Source organism: Salvelinus alpinus, chromosome 2, assembly GCF_045679555.1.
Source record: "Salvelinus alpinus chromosome 2, SLU_Salpinus.1, whole genome shotgun sequence".
NCBI lineage: Eukaryota > Metazoa > Chordata > Actinopteri > Salmoniformes > Salmonidae > Salvelinus > Salvelinus alpinus.
The window spans coordinates 84,283,091-84,305,128 of NC_092087.1; the positions used below are offsets into that span (position 1 = coordinate 84,283,091).

The 22,038-nt window shown below is 43.4% G+C and overlaps 2 protein-coding genes across 2 annotated transcripts in view; one reads left to right on the forward strand and one right to left on the reverse strand.

The window, feature by feature from the left end:
• Positions 1-1,900: 1,900 nt before the first annotated feature.
• c1qtnf6b (C1q and TNF related 6b) lies at positions 1,901-15,636 on the forward strand. The gene is made up of 4 exons (XM_071389631.1): positions 1,901-2,063; positions 6,814-7,023; positions 14,105-14,356; positions 15,273-15,636. The coding sequence occupies exons 2-4, from the start codon at positions 6,825-6,827 to the stop codon at positions 15,566-15,568; spliced, it is 747 nt and encodes a 248-aa protein (XP_071245732.1). The 5' UTR covers positions 1,901-2,063; positions 6,814-6,824; the 3' UTR covers positions 15,569-15,636.
• A 6,184-nt stretch (positions 15,637-21,820) lies between these two features.
• LOC139567984 (transmembrane protease serine 6) overlaps positions 21,821-22,038 on the reverse strand; it is a 16,842-nt gene continuing 16,624 nt past the window's right edge. The window contains exon 18 of the mRNA XM_071389630.1: positions 21,821-22,038. This exon is cut by the window's right edge and continues 776 nt beyond it. The gene's annotated coding sequence lies outside the window, so the exon portion shown is untranslated.

Below are 22,038 nucleotides of genomic sequence, written 5' to 3' on the forward strand. Positions count from 1 at the left end.
GGGCATACTGGACCCTGGAGACGTACATTAGGCCTAGTGCGTGGTGCCGGCACTGGTGGTACCGGGCTGGGGACACGCATCTCAGGGCTAGTGCGGGGAGCAGCAACAGGACGCACAGGACTCTGGAGACGCACAGGAGGCTTGGTGCGTGGTGCCGGAACTGGTGGTACCGGGCTGGAGACACGCACCATAGGGCGAGTGCGTGGAGGAGGAACAGGGCTCTGGAGACACACTGGAAGCCTGGTGCGTGGTGTAGGCACTGGTGGTACTGGGCTGGGGCGGGGAGGTGGCGCCGGAAATACCGGACCGTGCAGGCATACTGGCTCCCTTGAGCACTGAGCCTGCCCAACCTTACCTGGTTGTATGCTCCCCGTAGCCCGACCAGTGCGGGGAGGTGGAATAACCCGCACTGGGCTGTGTAGGCGAACCGGGGACACCATGCTTAAGGCTGGTGCCATGTATGCCGGCCCGAGGAGACGCACTGGAGGCCAGATGCATTGGGCCGGCTTCATGACATCCGGCTCAATACTCAATCTAGCCCTGCCAGTGCGGGGAGGTGGAATAACCTGCACCGGGCTATGCACACGTACAGGAGACACTGTGCGCTCTACCGCATAACACGGTGTCTGCCCGAACTTTCGCGCTCCACGCTCGGGGAGTTGGCGCAGGTCTCCTACCTGACTTCGCCACACTCCCTTGTAGCCCCCCCCCAAGAAATGTTTGGGTTTTACTCTCGGGCTTCCAGCCTTGCTTCCGTGCTGCCTCCTCATATCGCCTCCTCTCGGCTTTAGCTGCCTCCAGCTCTTCATGAGGGAGGCGATATTCTCCCAGTTGAGTCCAAGGTCCCTTACCTTCCAGTATCTCCTCCCAAGTCCAAGAATCCTTTATGCGCTGCTCCTGCTGCTGCTTAACACGCTGCTTGGTCCCGTTCTGGTGGGTAATTCTGTCACGATCGTCCTGAGGATAATGAGTGGACCAAGGCGCAGCGTGTGAAAAATACATTCTCTTTTATTAGAGATGAGTGAAACACGAAAACGAACACTTAAAACAAAACTAAACAAAACAACAAACGACCGTGAAGCTACAAACGTAAGTGCAATACAAAAGCTACAAACGTTCTACATAGACAATTACCCACAAAACCCAATGCCTATGGCTGCCTTAAATATGGCTCTCAATCAGAGACAATGAACCACAGCTGCCTCTAATTGAGAACCAATCTAGGCAGCCATAGACATACAAACACCTAGACAAGTAACTGACCCATTTAACATACAAAACCCCTAGACAATCCAGAAACACATACATTCCCCATGTCACAACCTGACCTAACTAAAATAATAAAGAAAACAAAGATAACTAAGGCCAGGGCGTGACAGCCTCAGACCGCTGAACCAGGGTCTGTAGTGACTCCTCTACCACTGAGATGCAGTGCCTCAGACCGCTGAACCAGGGTCTGTAGTGACTCCTCTAGCGCTGAGATGCAGTGCCTCAGACCGCTGAACCAGGGTCTGTAGTGACTCCTCTAGCGCTGAGATGCAGTGCCTCAGACCGCTGAACCAGGGTCTGTAGTGACTCCTCTAGCGCTGAGATGCAGTGCCTCAGACCGCTCGGGAGCCCTGAGTTAAAGAGGTAAATGTTATAACTGGCACAAAAATACGAACGCATAGACTCCAAGAGTCTACTTGGCAGACAGGGACGAAGAAGAAAGTGAAGAACATATGATAAAGAAGATGGTAAATGAGCTCTGATGGAGGTTTAGTGTACAGCTGAACTACTCTGACAGAGAGTAGTACACTGCAGACTTGTCTTAGTAGTGGATGTGTACTTTAGGGAGGGGTGGAGGGATGGAGGGAGGGAGTCATCGAGAGAGGAGAGAACGGGAGGATGAGTTATCATCAGCGAGGAGGGAGAGAAGACAGGGAGGGAGGTGGAGGCAAGCAATCTACGTTTAGGAGAGAGAGAGGCTGAGTAAAGTTTCTTACCCCGTTACAACATTTTCCTCGCGCACAGCTGGTCCTCAACACCAATACATTCGCGAGCATCGCCAGCAGGAACTCAAGGTAAGTGAATCAGGACTTTGTCAAATGGAAACTGTATAATGACATTGTTATATCTATTGCTGACAAGTCAACTAATTGTTTCCATGAATGCACGCGGATGCAGAACACGTCTTTCTGCCGCTTGCTTCCCCATTGAATGTATTTTATTCCCCCGTTGGAAATAAGTTACTCGCAACAGAAGCCAACTCAGCAGTGTTCTGTGCATTTGCGCCTGAATGGGAACTAGAATAATATTTTCGAAGATGCACGTTGCTACAAGTAGTTATTTTCTTCGGCTTTTTGTATAAGGATGTGTTCCATATAAATGTAAGCTGTGCGTCTGTAGACGTGGCTGCTATAATGAATCCATTCTGACAGAAAGACTACCGGGTACTGTAGGCGTTCTCTCTCTCTGGGTCAATTCTACAATGTTGACAGAATAACACATACAATGCACATACGAACAACATATTCAGTAGGCTATACAAATATTTGCATACAACACGGTACATTTGCATTTGATGTAAAAAAAAATATATGTATATTATTTGTTGTCTTTTGAACTTGGCTGAACTGTAGCCTAAGTAGGCTATAGTCAAGCTACTGACCTATAACGTATTAAGTTATTTATAACTGATTACTTTAAAGTATGATGACAGATGCCAAAGACATTTAAAAGGTCAATCTGCGATTCCAACAACAACAAAGCAGGGGCCCGGCCACTGTTTTGCAAAAACAGCTTTAAAAGAAATGTGTGGTGGATAATGAGATCTTGAACTATTGGGTTCTTCAATGACTGACAGTCTCAATCACCTGGACTCATTTTCTCTCTCTGTTTCTAATACTGTAAAATAAAAATGTGAACTCTGTCAGTACTGTTATTTTGGTACTAGTGTTACTGTTGATCAATATTGGCACGCCATCGTGCCCAGCAGGGAATGATCAAACTGTAAAACGTAGGTTATCTCATAACTTCCCACAGAGGGAAACTAAAGCTTCCTCCCTTCTTTCTCGTCATCCTTTCATCCATCCATCATTCTCACCATTGATCCGTCTTTTTAAAGATTGTTAACATTCCAGGAGTTGTGTAAAACACCAGGGATTTCCTCTTTGGCCCTATCGCTCTGATTCACACACACACACACACACACACACACACACACACACACACACACACACACACACACACACACACACACACACACACACACACACACACACACACACACACACACACACACACACACACACACACACACACACACACACACACACGCACACACATAGTGCTTGCACACGGACACGCGCACGCACATACATACAGTAAATGCACATGCTTGCATGCACACATACTCCCCTACACACATACACACTCATCCATTCTCGCTCTCTCTCTCTCCCTTCCTCTAATCCATCCTCTACAGTGTTGTCCAACTCTAAACTCTCAACATGTGTCTCTCTCAACCCCCGAGCCAAACCCTTCTCTAAATACTGTGGACTCAAACTGGTCGTAAATGTCAGTAGTGAAATCCAAGTGGGTTTCTCACCTCTCCTCTCCTCAAGCAGGAAGTACCAGGTTTATTCAGGTAACGGTTTGTGATGCTACTTAGTGTTCATGTCTCACTGATACCTCCTGATGTGACCAGATCATTCAGACACCAAGGAAGTGAGAAAACTTAGCCTGCCTCTGATGTTCTCACTAGACGGCCAAGCTGCAAAGTCTATATTGTCTATATAGTAAAAAGGTATGGGAACAGGTTAGCAGTGTGGTTAGGGTTAGGTTTCAAATCAGATTTTAAGAAGATGAATTGTAGAGCTAGGCAAGGCTTCTGACTTTGCATCTTGACCAGACAGGGACAACTCTAATGTGGGCTGAGTTTACTATTAGAACCCATAACTCTCTTACATGGACAATACGTTCTCCTATAAGCTTCAGTCTCGATTACTCCTGCAGTTCAGGGACTTCAAGATATTTAACCTGCTTTAGTTAAAGCCAAGGAACTCACTGGTACTGGAAAAATGCTTGTGAACTTTTTTATTTGATCAGATTAGAAGTTAAATGCACAAAGACTCAAGTATTTAGAGTTATGGAAAGCTGCGTCTCGTCTAGAATTAACCGGTCTCTTCTCTCTTTCTCTCTCTCTGACTCTCTGACTCTCTCACTCTCTCCCTTCCCCCCTTCTCTTTCCACCAACCCTGCTCCCTCTCTCTACCTCCCTGACCAATGATGTAACACACAAAGTGATTGGCTGTCTAGGACCTCCAGTGTGTCAACCCAGGCCTGATGCCAGAATCAAATTAGAGAGTGTGAGAGTGTGAGAGAGAGAGAGAGAGAGAGAGAGAGAGAGAGTGTGAGTGAGTGAGTGAGTGAGTGAGTACAGAGGGGATGTGGTAATACAGTGGTAATGTTTACATGTACAGAGTGGATGTGGTAATACGGTGGTAATGTTTACATGTACAGAGTGGATGTGGTAATATAGTGGTAATGTTTATATGTACAGAGGGGATGTGGTAATACGGTGGTAATGTTTACATGTACAGAGGGGATGTGGTAATACAGTGGTAATGTTTATAAGTACAGAGTGGATGTGGTAATACGGTGGTAATGTTTACATGTACAGAGTGGATGTGGTAATACGGTGGTAATGTTTACATGTACAGAGGGGATGTGGTAATACAGTGGTAATGTTTACATGTACAGAGTGGATGTGGTAATACGGTGGTAATGTTTACATGTACAGAGGGGATGTGGTAATACGGTGGTAATGTTTACATGTACAGAGTGGATGTGGTAATACAGTGGTAATGTTTACATGTACAGAGTGGATGTGGTAATACGGTGGTAATGTTTACATGTACAGAGGGGATGTGGTAATACAGTGGTAATGTTTACATGTACAGAGGGGATGTGGTAATACGGTGGTAATGTTTACATGTACAGAGTGGATGTGGTAATACAGTGGTAATGTTTACATGTACAGAGTGGATGTGGTAATACAGTGGTAATGTTTATATGCACAGAGTGGATGTGGTAATACGGTGGTAATGTTTACATGTACAGAGGGGATGTGGTAATACAGTGGTAATGTTTACATGTACAGAGTGGATGTGGTAATACAGTGGTAATGTTTACATGTACAGAGTGGATGTGGTAATACGGTGGTAATGTTTACATGTACAGAGTGGATGTGGTAATACAGTGGTAATGTTTATATGTACAGAGTGGATGTGGTAATACGGTGGTAATGTTTACATGTACAGAGGGGATGTGGTAATACAGTGGTAATGTTTACATGTACAGAGGGGATGTGGTAATACGGTGGTAATGTTTATATGTACAGAGTGGATGTGGTAATACGGTGGTAATGTTTACATGTACAGAGGGGATGTGGTAATACAGTGGTAATGTTTACATGTACAGAGTGGATGTGGTAATACAGTGGTAATGTTTACATGCACAGAGTGGATGTGGTAATACGGTGGTAATGTTTACATGTACAGAGGGGATGTGGTAATACAGTGGTAATGTTTACATGTACAGAGTGGATGTGGTAATACAGTGGTAATGTTTACATGTACAGAGTGGATGTGGTAATACAGTGGTAATGTTTATAAGTACAGAGTGGATGTGGTAATACTGTGGTAATGTTTACATGTACAGAGTGGATGTGGTAATACGGTGGTAATGTTTATATGTACAGAGTGGATGTGGTAATACAGTGGTAATGTTTATATGTACAGAGTGGATGTGGTAATACGGTGGTAATGTTTACATGTACAGAGGGGATGTGGTAATACGGTGGTAATGTTTACATGTACAGAGTGGATGTGGTAATACGGTGGTAATGTTTACATGTAGAGAGGGGATGAGGTAATACAGTGGTAATGTTTACATGTACAGAGTGGATGTGGTAATACGGTGGTAATGTTTACATGTACAGAGTGGATGTGGTAATACAGTGGTAATGTTTACACGTACAGAGTGGATGTGGTAATACAGTGGTAATGTTTACATGTACAGAGTGGATGTGGTAATACGGTGGTAATGTTTACATGTACAGAGTGGATGTGGTAATACGGTGGTAATGTTTATATGTACAGAGTGGATGTGGCAATACGGTGGTAATGTTTACATGTACAGAGTGGATGTGGTAATACAGTGGTAATGTTTACACGTACAGAGTGGATGTGGTAGTATGGTGGTAATGTTTACATGTACAGAGTGGATGTGGTAATACGGTGGTAATGTTTACATGTACAGAGTGGATGTGGTAATACAGTGGTAATGTTTACATGTACAGAGTGGATGTGGTAATACGGTGGTAATGTTTACATGTACAGAGTGGATGTGGTAATAGGGTGGTAATGTTTACATGTACAGAGTGGATGTGGTAATACGGTGGTAATGTTTACATGTACAGAGGGGATGTGGTAATACGGTGGTAATGTTTTGATGTTTAATACAGTGCAGGTGTGAGCATGAGCAGGTAGGTTGAGTGAGACACACACACACACACACACACACACACACACACACACACACACACACACACACACACACACACACACACACACACACACACACACACACTAAAGAGAAGTGATCATGGCCCGTACATGAGCCAATACCAACACATCCAGCTGTCCCTGATCTCACTCATTACCTTACCTTCTCTCTCCCCACATCTCTCTCTCTCTCTCTCTCTTCTTCCCTCCCTCCCTCCCTATTTCCCTCCCTCCCTTTCGCTTTCCCTATCTCTCTCTCCCGCAGGTGTGGTCATCATGTTGGGGGTGTGTCTGTCCGTCCTATTGCTCCTCCCCCTGGCCTCGTCCATCCCCTCCCCCTCCAGACCTCCCCCAAGACTATGCAGACGATGCTGCGACCCCCTGCAGCCCCCAGAATCCTCTGCTGCACGCCCTGCCAACCACGCCGCCGCCACGCCAGAGGTCCACACCTACATCAACATGACCATACTCAAAGGTAAGGGACAACACACACACACACACACACACACACACACACACACACACACACACACCAGTACATTATCAGTATCTTAGATGACCAACCTCAAAGGTACAGTACAGAGAAACATCCCAGCAGACAAGATGAGATATAGGCATTGCCTTAGAGCAATGTTTCCCCAGCCAGTCCTCCAGAACCAGCCTTTATCAGGATGTGACAGCTTATTGAAAAGAAGACACTTGGCATGATCAGTAATCAGCCAGGCCAACGTTCTTAAAGAACAAAGAACACACACAGAATGCACAGGGAATCAAACCGAACACACACACACACACACACACACACACACAGACACACTCTTCAGATATTAAGGCATTGTGTTAAATTTCTAAGCCTTATCCCTCTAAAATAGTCCAGGAGACATGTATGTAATGTATTGTTTCATCTGGTGTGTGTTTGTGTGTGGGTATGGTTTAATCTGTGTTCTGTGATAGAGATTCCATGTCAGGTTTAGCTGACCCCTGACCCTATCCCAAAAACAACAGGAAGTTACGTTTCTCTCACTTAGAAGCGTGGCACACACATGGACATGCACACGCACACCATCTAAAAAAACTCTAGATTAAATGAAATCCTTGTTTAGAGGGAGGGAGGGAGGGAGGGAGGGAGGGAGGGAGGGAGGCTCCCAGAAGGCAGTATTCACCTGGCACTGAACCTGATGATGTGGCTGAAAACACACACACAGATAAATACACACCCACACACCCTCATATAATCAAGCAGTGCAGTGTGTGAGAGGATTGATATTAATACACTGCAACAACCCAGTTTAGTTAGAAAAGAGGCACTAGCTAACTGTATGAAGACTATATATATAGAGACTAACTATATAAATACTATATATATAGAGACTAACTATATAAATACTATATATATAGAGACTAACTATATAAATACTATATATATAGAGACTAACTATATATATAGAGACTAACTATATATATAGAGACTAACTATATATATAGAGACTAACTATATAAATATTATATATATAGAGACTAACTATATATATAGAGACTAACTATATAAATACTATATATATAGAGACTAACTATATATATAGAGACTAACTATATGAATACTATATATATAGAGACTAACTATATAAAGACTATATATAGAGACTAACTATATATATAGAGACTAACTATATATATAGAGACTAACTATATAAAGACTATATATATATAGACTAACTATATATATAGAGACTAACTATATATATAGAGACTAACTATATAAAGACTATATATAGAGACTAACTATATGAATACTATATATATAGAGACTAACTATATATATAGAGACTAACTATATAAATACTATATATATAGAGACTAACTATATGAATACTATATATATAGAGACTAACTATATATATAGAGACTAACTATATAAATACTATATATATAGACTAACTATATATATAGAGACTAACTATATAAAGACAATATATATAGAGACTAACTATATATATATATAGACTAACTATATTAATACTATATATAGAGACTAACACTATATATAGAGACTAACTATATAAAGACTATATATAGAGACTAACTATATATATAGAGACTAACTATATGAAGACTATATATATATAGACTAACTATATATATAGAGGCTAACTATATAAATACTATATATAGAGACTAACTATATATATATAGAGACTAACTATATAAATACTATATAGAGAGACTAACTATATATATAGAGACTAACTATATAAAGACTATATATACAGAGACTAACTATATAAAAACTATATACACTGCTCAAAAAAATAAAGGGAACACTTAAACAACACAATGTAACTCCAAGTCAATCACACTTCTGTGAAATCAAACTGTCCACTTAGGAAGCAACACTGATTGACAATACATTTCACATGCTGTTGTGCAAATGGAATAGACAAAAGGTGGAAATTATAGGCAATTAGCAAGACACCCCCAAAAAAGGAGTGATTCTGCAGGTGGTGACCACAGACCACTTCTCAGTTCCTATGCTTCCTGGCTGATGTTTTGGTCACTTTTGAATGCTGGCGGTGCTCTCACTCTAGTGGTAGCATGAGACGGAGTCTACAACCCACACAAGTGGCTCAGGTAGTGCAGTTCATCCAGGATGGAACATCAATGCGAGCTGTGGTAAAAAGGTTTGCTGTGTCTGTCAGCGTAGTGTCCAGAGCATGGAGGCGCTACCAGGAGACAGGCCAGTACATCAGGAGACGTGGAGGAGGCCGTAGGAGGGCAACAACCCAGCAGCAGGACCGCTACCTCCGCCTTTGTGCAAGGAGGTGCACTGCCAGCGCCCTGCAAAATGACCTCCAGCAGGCCACAAATGTGCATGTGTCAGCATATGGTCTCACAAGGGGTCTGAGGATCTCATCTCGGTACCTAATGGCAGTCAGGCTACCTCTGGCGACCACATGGAGGGCTGTGCGGCCCCACAAAGAAATGCCACCCCACACCATGACTGACCCATCGCCAAACCGGTCATGCTGGAGGATGTTGCAGGCAGCAGAACGTTCTCCACGGTGTCTCCAGACTCTGTCACGTCTGTCACATGTGCTCATGTGCTCAGTGTGAACCTGCTATCATCTGTGAAGAGCACAGGGCGCCAGTGGCGAATTTGCCAATCTTGGTGTTCTCTGGCAAATGCCAAACGTCCTGCACGGTGTTGGGCTGTAAGCACAACCCCCACCTGTGGACGTCGGGCCCTCATACCACCCTCATGGAGTCTGTTTCTGACCGTTTGAGCAGACACATGCACATTTGTGGCCTGCTGGAGGTCATTTTGCAGGGCGCTGGCAGTGCACCTCCTTGCACAAAGGCGGAGGTAGCGGTCCTGCTGCTGGGTTGTTGCCCTCCTACGGCCTCCTCCACGTCTCCTGATGTACTGGCCTGTCTCCTGGTAGCGCCTCCATGCTCTGGACACTACGCTGACAGACACAGCAAACCTTTTTACCACAGCTCGCATTGATGTTCCATCCTGGATGAACTGCACTACCTGAGCCACTTGTGTGGGTTGTAGACTCCGTCTCATGCTACCACTAGAGTGAGAGCACCGCCAGCATTCAAAAGTGACCAAAACATCAGCCAGGAAGCAAGGAACTGAGAAGTGGTCTGTGGTCACCACCTGCAGAATCACTCCTTTATTGGGGGTGTCTTGCTAATTGCCTATAATTTCCACCTTTTGTCTATTCCATTTGCACAACAGCATGTGAAATCTATTGTCAATCAGTGTTGCTTCCTAAGTGGACAGTTTGATTTCACAGAAGTGTGATTGACTTGGAGTTACATTGTGTTGTTTAAGTGTTCCCTTTATTTTTTTGAGCAGTGTATATATAAATACTAACTGTAGCTAACTAAGTCTAACTATATAAAGACTATATATATAGAGACTAACTATATAAATACTATATATATATAGAGACTAACTATATAAAGACAATATATATAGAGACTAACTATATGAAGACTATACATACAGTGGGGCAAAAAAGTATTTAGTCAGCCACCAATTGTGCAAGTTCTCCCACTTAAAAAGATGAGAGAGGCCTGTAGATCTGCAGAAATCTTGCTTGTTTGTAGGTGACCAAATACTTATTTTCCACCATAATTTGCAAATAAATTCATAAAAAATCCTACAATGTGATTTTCTGGATTTCTTTTCTCATTTTGTCTGTCATAGTTGAAGTGTACCTATGATGAAAATTACAGGCCTCTCTCATCTTTTTAAGTGGGAGAACTTGCACAATTGGTGGCTGACTAAATACTTTTTTGCCCCACTGTATATAGACTAACTATATGAAGACAATATATATAGAGACTAACTTGGTAAAGATTTTATATATAGAGACTAACTATATATATATATAGAGACTAACTATATATATAGAGACTCACTATATGAAGACGACATATGTGATTTTCTGGATTTTTGTTTTAGATTCCGTCTCTCACAGTTGAATTGTACCTATGATAAAAATTACAGACCTCTACATGCTTTGTAAGTAGGAAAACCTGCAAAATCGGCAGTGTATCAAATACTTGTTCTCCCCACTGTGTATATATTTTTTTATTTTTTTATTTTTTATTTCACCTTTATTTAACCAGGTAGGCTAGTTGAGAACAAGTTCTCATTTACAACTGCGACCTGGCCAAGATAAAGCATAGCAGTGTGAACAGACAACAACACAGAGTTACACATGGAGTAAACCATAAACAAGTCAATAACACAGTAGGGGGGAAAATGAGTCTATATACATTGTGTGCAAAAGGCATGAGGAGGTAGGCAATAAATAGGCCATAGGAGCGAATAATTACAATTTAGCAGATTAACACTGGAGTGATAAATCATCAGATGATCATGTGCAAGTAGAGATACTGGTGTGCAAAAGAGCAGGAAAGTAAATAAATAAAAACAGTAAGGGGATGAGGTAGGTAAATTCGGTGGGCTGTTTACAGATGGACTATGTACAGCTGCAGCGATCGGTTAGCTGCTCAGATAGCAGATGTTTAAAGTTGGTGAGGGAAATAAAAGTCTCCAACTTCAGCGATTTTTGCAATTCGTTCCAGTCACAGGCAGCAGAGAACTGGAAGGAAAGGCGGCCAAATGAGGTGTTGGCTTTTGGGATGATCAGTGAGATATACCTGCTGGAGCGCGTGCTACGGGTGGGTGTTGTTATCAGGACCAGTGAACTGAGATAAGGCGGAGCTTTACCTAGCATGGACTTATAGATGACCTGGAGCCAGTGGGTCTGGCGACGAATATGTAGCGAGGGCCAGCCGACTAGAGCATACAGGTCGCAGTGGTGGGTGGTATAAGGTGTTTTAGTAACAAAACAGATGGCATTATGATAAACTGCATCTAGTTTGCTGAGTAGAGTATTGGAAGCTATTTTGTAGATGACATCGCCGAAGTCGAGGATCAGTAGGATAGTCAATTTTGCTAGGGTAAGTTTGGCGGCGTATATATATATATATACAGTAGCAAGGAAAAGTATGTGAACCCTTTGTAATTACCTGGATTTCTGCATAAATTGGTCATCAAATTTTATCTGATCTTCATCTAAGTCACAACAATAGATAAATATAGTCTGCTTAAACTAATAACTCACAAACAATTATACATTTTCATGTCTTTACTGAACACACTGTGTAAACATTCACAGTGCAGGGTGGAAAGAGTATGTGAACTCTTGGATTTAATAACCGGTTGACACTCCTGGCAGCAATAACCTCAACCAAACGTTTTCTGTAGTTGTGGATCAGACCTGCACAACGGTCAGGAGGAATTTTGGACCATTCCTCTTTACAAAACTGTTTCAGTTGAGCAATATTCTTGGAATGTCTGGTGTGAACTGCTCTCGATGTCATGCTACAGCATCTCAATCGGGTTGCGGTCAGGACTCTGACTGGGCCACTCCAGAAGGAGTATTTTCTTCTGCTGAAGCCACTTCTGTGTTTTGGGTCGTTGTCCTGTTGCATCACCCAACTTCTGTTGAGATTCAACTGGCGGACAGATAGCCTAACATTCTCCTGCAAAAATGTCTTGATGGGAATTCATTTTTCCGTCGATGATAGCAAGCTGTCCAGGCCCTGAGGCAGCAAAGCAGCCCCAAACCCTGATGCTCCCTCCACCATACTTTACAGTTGGAATGAGGTTTTGATGTTGGTGTGCTGTGCCTTTTTTTCTCCACACATAGTGTTATGTGTTCCTTCCAAACAACTCAACTTTAGTTTCATCTGTCCACAGAATATTCTGCCAGTAGCGCTGTGGAACATCCAGATGCTCTTTTGCATACTTCAGACGTGCAGCAATGGTTTTATGGACAGCAGTGGCTTCTTCCGTGGTGTCCTCCCACGAACACCATTCTTGTTTAGTGTTTTACATATCGTAAACTCGTCAACAGAGATGTTAGCATGTTCCAGAGATTTCTGTAAGTCTTTAGCTGACACTCTAGGATTCTTCTTAACCTCATTGAGCATTCTGCACTGTAATCTTGCAGTCATTTCTGCAGGATGGCCACTCCTAGGGAGTGCTGAACTTTCTCCATTTATAGATAATTTGTCTTACCGTGGACTGATGAACATCAAGGCTTTTAGAGATACTTTTGTAACCCTTTCCAGCTTTAGGCAAGTCAGCAATTCTTTATCTTAGGTCTTCTGAGATCTCTTTTGTTCGAGGCATGGTTCACATCAGGTAATGCTTCATGGGAATAGCAAACTCACATTTTGTGAGTGTTTTTTATATTGCAGGGCAGCTCTAACCAACGTCTCGAATCTCATCTCATTGATTGGACTCCAGGTTATCAAAATCTTGACTCCAATTCGTTTTTGGTTTTTAGCTTAGGGGTTCACATACTTTTTCCAACCTACACTGTGAATGTTTAAATTAAGTATTCAATATAGACAAGAAAAATACAATAATTTGTGTGTTATTAGTATATTAAGCACACTGTGTTTGTCTATTGTTGTGACTTAGAGGAAGATCAGATCACATTTTTTGACCAATTTATGTAGAATCCAGGTAATTCCAAAGGGTTCACATACCTTTTCTTGCAACTGTATATGGAGTCGCTAACTAAGTCTAAATATATGGAGAAATGACTCTCTAAAAGTGGTATTGGTTATTATAAAGCACAATGTCCAGATGCTCTTCAAATTCTTGTCCTACTGATGGCTTGAAGGCTTAACTACAGATCTAGGATCAGTTTACACTATTCTAACCCTAACCATCACTATCTAGACATCAGGAAGAATACTGACCTCACATGTGTGCTAAGAGGCTACTGTATCTACAGCATGATCATTTAAACAGGACCTAGACAAGAAGGGGCCTGTTCAGATCATGTGGTGAAAGCATCAGAGACGTCCATATATGGTCAATGGGTGTGGAAAATCCACTAAGCCCTCGGATAAGGGAGCACACACACACACACACACACACACACAGCAGAAGAGAGGTATGTCCTTGCTCATCTCAGATAGATCTAGTCTACATATGTTCTTTCTCTTTCCCTCCCCAGGTGATAAAGGTGACAGAGGAGATAAAGGCATGCCAGGGAAAAACGGTAAAGAAGGTCCCCATGGTTACCGGGGTCCCATGGGTCCTCAAGGGACTAAGGGCCAAGCGGGCGCCCCGGGAGATGCCTGTAAGTCGCAGCACTCCTCCTTCTCTGTAGGGAGACGTAAATCCCTCCACAGTATAGACTACTACCAGGCCCTGGTGTTTGACACGGTGTTCGTCAACCTCTACGAGCACTTCAACATGTTCAAAGGTAATTGAAGAACCACAAGGAGGAAACACACACACACACACACACACACACACACACACACACACACACACACACACACACACACACACACACACACACACACACACACACACACACACACACACACACACACACACACACACACACACACATTTTATTTTGTACTTTATTTTTTTTACCTCTTTTTCTTTCAAATTTCGTGATATCCATTTGGTAGTTACAGTCTTGTCCAATTGCTGCAACTCCCGTACGGACTCGGGAGAGGCGAAGGTCGAGAGCCATGCGTCCTCCGAAACATGGCCCTGACAAGCCGCACTGCTTCTTGACACTCTGCTCGCTTAACCCGGAAGCCAGCCGCACCAATGTGTCGGAGGAAACACTGTACAGCTGGCGACCGTGTCAGCGTGCAGGCGGTCGGCCTGCCACAGGAGTCTGTAGAGCGCGATGGGAGAAGGACATCCCCGCCGGCAAAACCCTCCCCTAACCCGGACACCTCTGGGTCAATTGTGCGGCGTCTCATGGGTCTCCCGGTCGCGGCCGGCTGCAACACAGCCAGGTATCGAACCCGGATCTGTAGTGACGCCTCTAGCACTACGATGCAGTGGCTTAGACCACTGCCCCACTCAGGAGGCCCCACACACTTTTTCCCACATGTTCCAAGGTAAATTCTACTGCTACGTCCGCGGCGTCTACTACTACTCCCATGTCTCTAGGGTGCAGGCTTTTGTTCCAGCCCAGCACTAATAATAATAAAACACCTGATTCCAACACTTTCTCTTTTCTCAAGGTAAATTCTACTGCTTCGTCCCAGGATCAACTTCTTCAACATCACATATTTGCAGGTTTTTGTTCCAGCCCAGCATTAGAACACCTGACTCTAACACTAACTAATCACTTTCTCCTCCTTTCTCTGAAGGTAAATTCTACTGCTTTGTCCCAGGTATCTACTTCTTCAACGTGAACATTCACACGTGGAACTTCAAGGAGACCTACCTCCACCTGATGCACAACGACAAGGAGCAGGTGATCCTGTACGCCCAACCCAGTGAGAGGTCCATCATGCAGAGTCAGAGTGTTATGATGGACCTGGCGCTGAACGACGAGGTCTGGGTCAGGCTCTACAAGAGGGAGAGGGAGAACGCCGTCTATAGTGATGACGTGGATGTCTATATTACCTTTAATGGATACCTGGTGGCGCCTAGTGTCCAGTGATCAGAGTGGAGGAAGAGGGGGAGGAAACTCTGTGTTGGATTTAGGTTGTTTTATCAAAGTTCAGTGATGGAAAAGGAGGAAAGAAGAGAGAGGGAACTTGCGCCGGTGTTGGATTTTTGATTTTGCTTGTGCCTATATAGCCCTCAGTGCTCACCAAATTCAAATGGAATCTGGTTTGATTTTGGTTGTCCCTTTGCAGTGCCTTCAGTGCTCACCAAATGGAAACTCTGGGTTAGATTTTGTTTGTCCTTCCGTTGTGCCTAAAGCAGCCAATGATACAAATGACCTGCACACACGTTTTCCTCTGCCTTACGATGTATTCCTCTCAGGTACTTTGAATGGGGAGGATTGTGGGCAGTAATCAATGAGATCGAGATCACTATGCAGTGTTGTGTAGTCCCAGTGAGAAAAATTGGTTGAAATTACGTAACTTTTTAACCTTTTCAACGTTTTTTCAACATATTCTTTTACCAAAATGTATTTTCAATGTCTTTTCAGTGTCTTTTCAACATATTTTGCTCATAGGCTGGTTTTGGGACTAGACTTGAATGGACCCTGCATTGAACTGTTGCTATGGTGACCTCGAGGAAAGCTTTAAAAGTGGAAAAGGAGAAAATGCCAGCCATATCAAATGAAAATATAGAGATTGTTGAGTAAGTAATGCAAGATTGTATTGATATATATATATTAATAACTGTTATGTGTTTTTATAGAGATTTACTTTAAGCTGCAGAGCAGCTTGTAACATGTAAATATTTGTATAGATTTTTGTTACCTAAAACGTTTTGTCACTAGCCTGGGCGCCAGTTGGTCTTTGTTTTAGCTGAACTGTTAAGGTACTGTTGCTGAATGCAGTTTGAACAAGTTCTGCATCCAGGCTGGGCTTACCCTAACCCTCTACCACCAGAAACTGAAAATACCTAATTCCATTGTATCAAAACAACACATACTGTATCAGAAAAATACAAACCAAACAATCATTTGTAAAACCCATTCTCAACCAGACCTTCTAGAACCAGTAATCCCCATTGTCAGTTGAACAGGTGAATTCTATCTTTCACCTAGAGGTTAAAGGTCAAACCCTGACCTCCTGACCCCTGCCTGTTTCCCACCGTTAGAGTATACAACCCCTCATTACTGTCAAGATTTGAATATGTCCTAGTAGTGCAATACATGGGGAATAGGGTGCCAAAAGTAGTGCACTATATAGGGAATATAAGGCGTGTCCTAGTATGTCATAGTAGTGCACTGTGTAGGGAATATAAGGCGTGTCCTAGTATGTCATAGTAGTGCACTGTGTAGGGAATATAAGGTGTGTCCTAGTATGTCATAGTAGTGCACTGTGTAGGGAATATAAGGTGTGTCCTAGTATGTCATAGTAGTGCACTGTGTAGGGAATATGGGTGCAGTCTGGGATGATCAGTTGTGTCTGACAGCTCCAATGAAAAACCCAACTGAAAGCTGAAGAGAGGATAAACATCAACAACATGTGGTTTGGATGGTGATGGTTGAATTGGTTGCCAGATGGACGACCATATCTCTCCTATTACTGCTAATTCCCTCCTCAGTCCACAGGGACTGGGGCTAAACTGGAGATAGAGGAGAGACCAACTAGTGTATTAGGCCATGACTAGATAGCTATGTAGCCAATTAGAATAGGCTTTACTGGTGTAGTTCCCTAGGCAATAGCTCTGTAGCCAATTAGAAGAGACTTTAGTGGTGTAATTCCCTAGTCAATAGCTCTGTAGCCAATTTAATAGCGTACCATAGTGATGTACATCCTGTGGCTGTTGTACTGTAAGTACCTAGTTCCTGGATATCACTCAAAACCCAGAGCAGAAGTTGACACAGTTGGTTTGCTGTACCCAGGAGGCAGAACAGCATAAAGCCTTGTGGATTGGGTTATTAGTATTTCCCCTGTGCCCCAAAACACAGCCATTTATAACCTCGTTCAAACACTCGTTCTGTTTCCTACGCATCTCTACGAATGCAGATGCACTTTCAAGGAGTCCTCTGAGAGTTGTTGGTAGACGAGCTCTGTAAACCTAGCCTGGTCCAAGATCAGTTTGTGCTGTTTGGCATGACAATGACCATTGCAAGACAGTACAAACAGATCTGGAACCAGGCTACAGTAAAAGTGAAAAGCAGCAGAACTCATGTTCCTTCCTAGATGCATTTTATTAGTCCTATTAGGCGGTTGTGTAGTTCTCTTGTATTTAGCAGCACTTGGAGCCTTTTATACCATCATTAAAGACATGGACCCAGTTCATAACAGGAACTACTCTATCTGAGCTAAACAGTAAAGTAGCTTTGAATCGCCCCACTATCCTATAAACGCCATGCTCTATAAAATGAGCCATAAAGTAAGTTGTGGTGTTATGTTACCTGTGAAATAGTGTTGATAAAACTCCTGCAGTTACTGCTGTTAGAGTTCAAGGTTTAGATGGGAGGGCGGCTGGGAGCAGTTGGTATGACAGGCTATGACAGTTTATGACGTATGTTATATCATGCTCATGGCATGTTTACAAGACAGGTTTCTGGAGAAGGGTTCAAGCAGAGTGTTAGCGAGATTTTTCAATGACATCAATGACGTCCGATTTCCCCCTGCGTCAAAGTAAGTCACAGCTTTCTCTCTAACACCCTCGCTATCGCTCTCTCTCCTCTCTCTCTCCTCTCCCTCTCTCTCCTCTCTCCCTCTTGCTCTCTCTCCTCTCTCCCTCTCTCTCTCTTGCTCTTCCTCTCCCTCTCTTGCTCTCTCTCTCCATCTCTGTCTCTCTCTGTCTCTCTCCTTCTCCCTCAGTCCCTCTCTTGCTCTCTCTCTCCATCTCTCTCTCTTTCATCCTCTGGCCGTCCCTCTCTCTCTCTCTCATCCTCCGTCCCTCTCTCTCGCTCTCTCTCTCTCTCTCTCTCTCTCTCTCTCTCTCTCTCTTTGTCGGTCTCTCTTTGTCGGGGCTGTTTTTCTTTAAGTCAGTAACAGGAAGCTAATGACAACCAGACCTCTGACTGACCACACTACCCTGAGAGAAGGGGAAAGAGGGGGAGAAGAAGGAGACAGAGAGGGAGAGGAGAATAGTAGAGAGAAAAGAAAAATAGGGGGTGAAAAGGGGTAGAAGGAGAGAGAATGAAGGAGGATGAGAGAAAGGGAAAAAAGGGTTAATGGAGACTGAAGAGACTGAATTCGCATGAGAGAGAAGGAGAGAGGGAAATAGAAAGATAGAAAGGGTAAGGCAGAACATCTCTGAGAATGTATCCCAGATGGGAGAGTGGGGTCACGACCCCTCAAGATAGGACATCTCAAAGATCGGCCCTTTCCAGTGTAAACTAACTAACTAATGTAAACATACAGTAGAGAACTGAGGAGGAGCTGCCGAGTCTCATGTAAATCAACGTTGTTTTTCCTGTGGGAACATTCTCTGGTCTAAAGTAAACCAGATATATGTAAATATGTGGTAATGATCCTCCTTTCAGACACAGTGTATTAGTAGGAGCTGCATGATAACAACGACTAACAGTAACAGCAGCACATCTTATTGTGTGGGAGGAGAACCTGGGGCTTTCTAAAGCTTCTCCCCCCTGAGGTTGAGGGGAGTGAAGCTTTCTTGGCTCGCCTTCTCTCTTTGTGTGTTTGGCGTGCCCACACGTGTGTGTGTGTGTGTGTGTGTGTGTGTGTGTGTGTGTGTGTGTGTGTGTGTGTGTGTGTGTGTGTGTGTGTGTGTGTGTGTGTGTGTGTGTGTGTGTGTGTGTGTGTGTGTGTGTGTGTGTGTGTGTGTGTGTGTGTGTGTGTGTTTGTGTGTGTGTGGCTTTCTTGGCAGGCTTGTTGGATGTAGGGATTTTACCTACCGCGCTTAAGAGGCTGTTGCCAACACAAACACACACAGAGAGGGCCTGAAAGGAGAGAGAGAACGAGAGAGGGAATGAGAGAGAGAGAGAGACAGAGAGAGAGAGAGACAGAGAGAGAGACAGAGAGAGAGAGAGAAAATAAAATAGAGGTTGAGTAATGGTATGCATGTATCAGGGACTTAATCACACAGGGTCAAAGGCAGGGGGTAACACAGCACTGGTTTCTACCTCCAACCTAGCTGTAGTGTTTGTCTATTCCCCTCACTGTGTTACACAGTATAAACCAGTTACAGTTTGTTAAAGGGAAAAGGCTGCCTACTCAGTGTATCAGAAGGATAGTTTGTAAAGCACAGCTGGCTGTTTTAATGAAAGCACCAGTTGTCAGTGTTCCAGGAGTGATACAGTTGCAGACATACACAGACCTTTAACAAGTTTCTCCACTATACTCTCTCTTTCTCTCTCTCTCTCTCTCTCTCTCTCTCACTCACTCACTCTCACTCTCACAATTCAATTCAAGGGGCTTTATTAGCATGGGAGACATGTTTACATTGCCAAAGCAAGTAAAATGCATAAACAAAAGTGAAATTAACAATAAAAAGTGAACAGTAAATATTACACTCACAAATTCCAAAATAATCTCTCTCTTTTTCTCAATCCTCTCCCTCTTCTCTCTCTCTCTCCCTCTTCTCTCTCTCTCTCTCTGTTCCCTTGTAGAAGCTTTAATAGATAGAGTTAGAGTGATTTTTAGGGTGGCAGGTAGAGGTTAGAACGTTAGGCCGGTAACCAAAAGGTTGTTAGTTTGAATCTGTTGATCTGCCGTTGAGAGGCTCTCAACCCCAATCATGTCGGATCCCTGTCTGTAACCCCACTGTCTGAGAGAGTCTCAACCCCAATCATGTCGGATCCCTGTCTGTAACCCCACTGTCTGAGAGGCTCTCAACCCCAATCATGTCGGATCCCTGTCTGTAACCCCACTGTCTGAGAGGGTCTCAACCCCAATCATGTCGGATCCCTGTCTGTAACCCCACTGTCTGAGAGGGTCTCAACCCCAATCATGTCGGATCCCTGTCTGTAACCCCACTGTCTGAGAGGGTCTCAACCCCAATCATGTCGGATCCCTGTCTGTAACCCCACTGTCTGAGAGGGTCTCAACCCCAATCATGTCGGATCCCTGTCTGTAACCCCACTGTCTGAGAGGGTCTCAGGAGGAGTGGGATAAGTAAGAAACACATTCCCACTGGCCACCACACTTGTACATGTGTGAAACAGGACCAATATAAGCGCCCCCTATTTGACATAATATTACATAGACTATTCTACCTAATGACTGGATAATGACTTGACTTGGTGATGTCAGCAGGGGACTAGTTCAAGAGGAGACGTTGTTGCATTGTCCTTCCTAATGATGATTACGGATAGGATTGGGTGAGGGAAAACTGATCCTAGATCTGTACCTAAGGGCGACTTCTATCTGGACTAAAACAGGGTCATAAACAAGAGGGAGTCGAGGAGCTTCTTAATGAATTTTGGGTAATTAGAATATAGGCACAATTAGGAATATAACTATTTAGATTTTTGATTGATTGATTGATTGATCAGACTAACGCTAGTAAACTTTTATAATCTCAAGGAATGATGTCAGTGAATTGGTGCTTAAAAAAACTAAATCGATGGGTGCTAAATTGTGTGTTTATAAGTACATGTGCTATTTGTTTTATACATGAATACTATTGATGTTTATATTCTATACAGTATATTCTATAAGTTTTTGTGTATTAAAGACATTTTTTGAAAGAGTGAAGTTTGTTTTTACACTATGAGACAGAATGGCACACACACTATCACTCGCACATGCACACACACACACACATGCACAGACTGGCTCCAGCTATATAGCTGTAATTACAGACTAGGCCACCACAACTATCTCTGACCCCACCCAACGCTTTACTGAGGGGCACACACACACACACACAGCAGTGCCATACTGCAATACAGTGGCAATACCAGCCTGAGGTGTTCTCTCTCTCTCTAATAATACTCATCGTTATTAATTAATGAGTCCTGCAGCTCTTGTTTACCTCTTGTTATGGTGGTGTTTGTATATATGTGTGTGTGTGTCTGTGTATATATGTGTGTGTCTGTGTGTGTATCAGTGGAGGCTGCTGAGGGGAATATGGTTCATAATAATGGTTGGAATGGAGTCAGTGGAATGGTATCAAACACATCAAACACCTGGTTTCCATGGTTTCCATAACATTCCATTGACTCCTTTATTATGAGCCGTCGTCCCCTCAACAGCCTCCACTGGTGTATGTGTTTTCTGTCTAATAGACTAGACTCTCTCTGGGTACCAGACCCAACAGTACTCAGAAACAAATCCCGTTCTAATTTAACACTCCAATGATACCCTTTCAGTTCTGCTGGTTTATTAATGAAACCTCACGATGACTCCGACCCTCGTGGTTGGCGTTCCAAATGGTGCCCTATTCCCAATATAGTGCACTACTTTAAACCAGAGCCCAGAGGGAATAGGGTGCCAGTTAGGATTCCCTCATGTTCTGAAAGGTTTACAAGCTCTAATTTTCAATGAGGAACATCACGTAATTGAAAAGGAAACGGTGCAACTC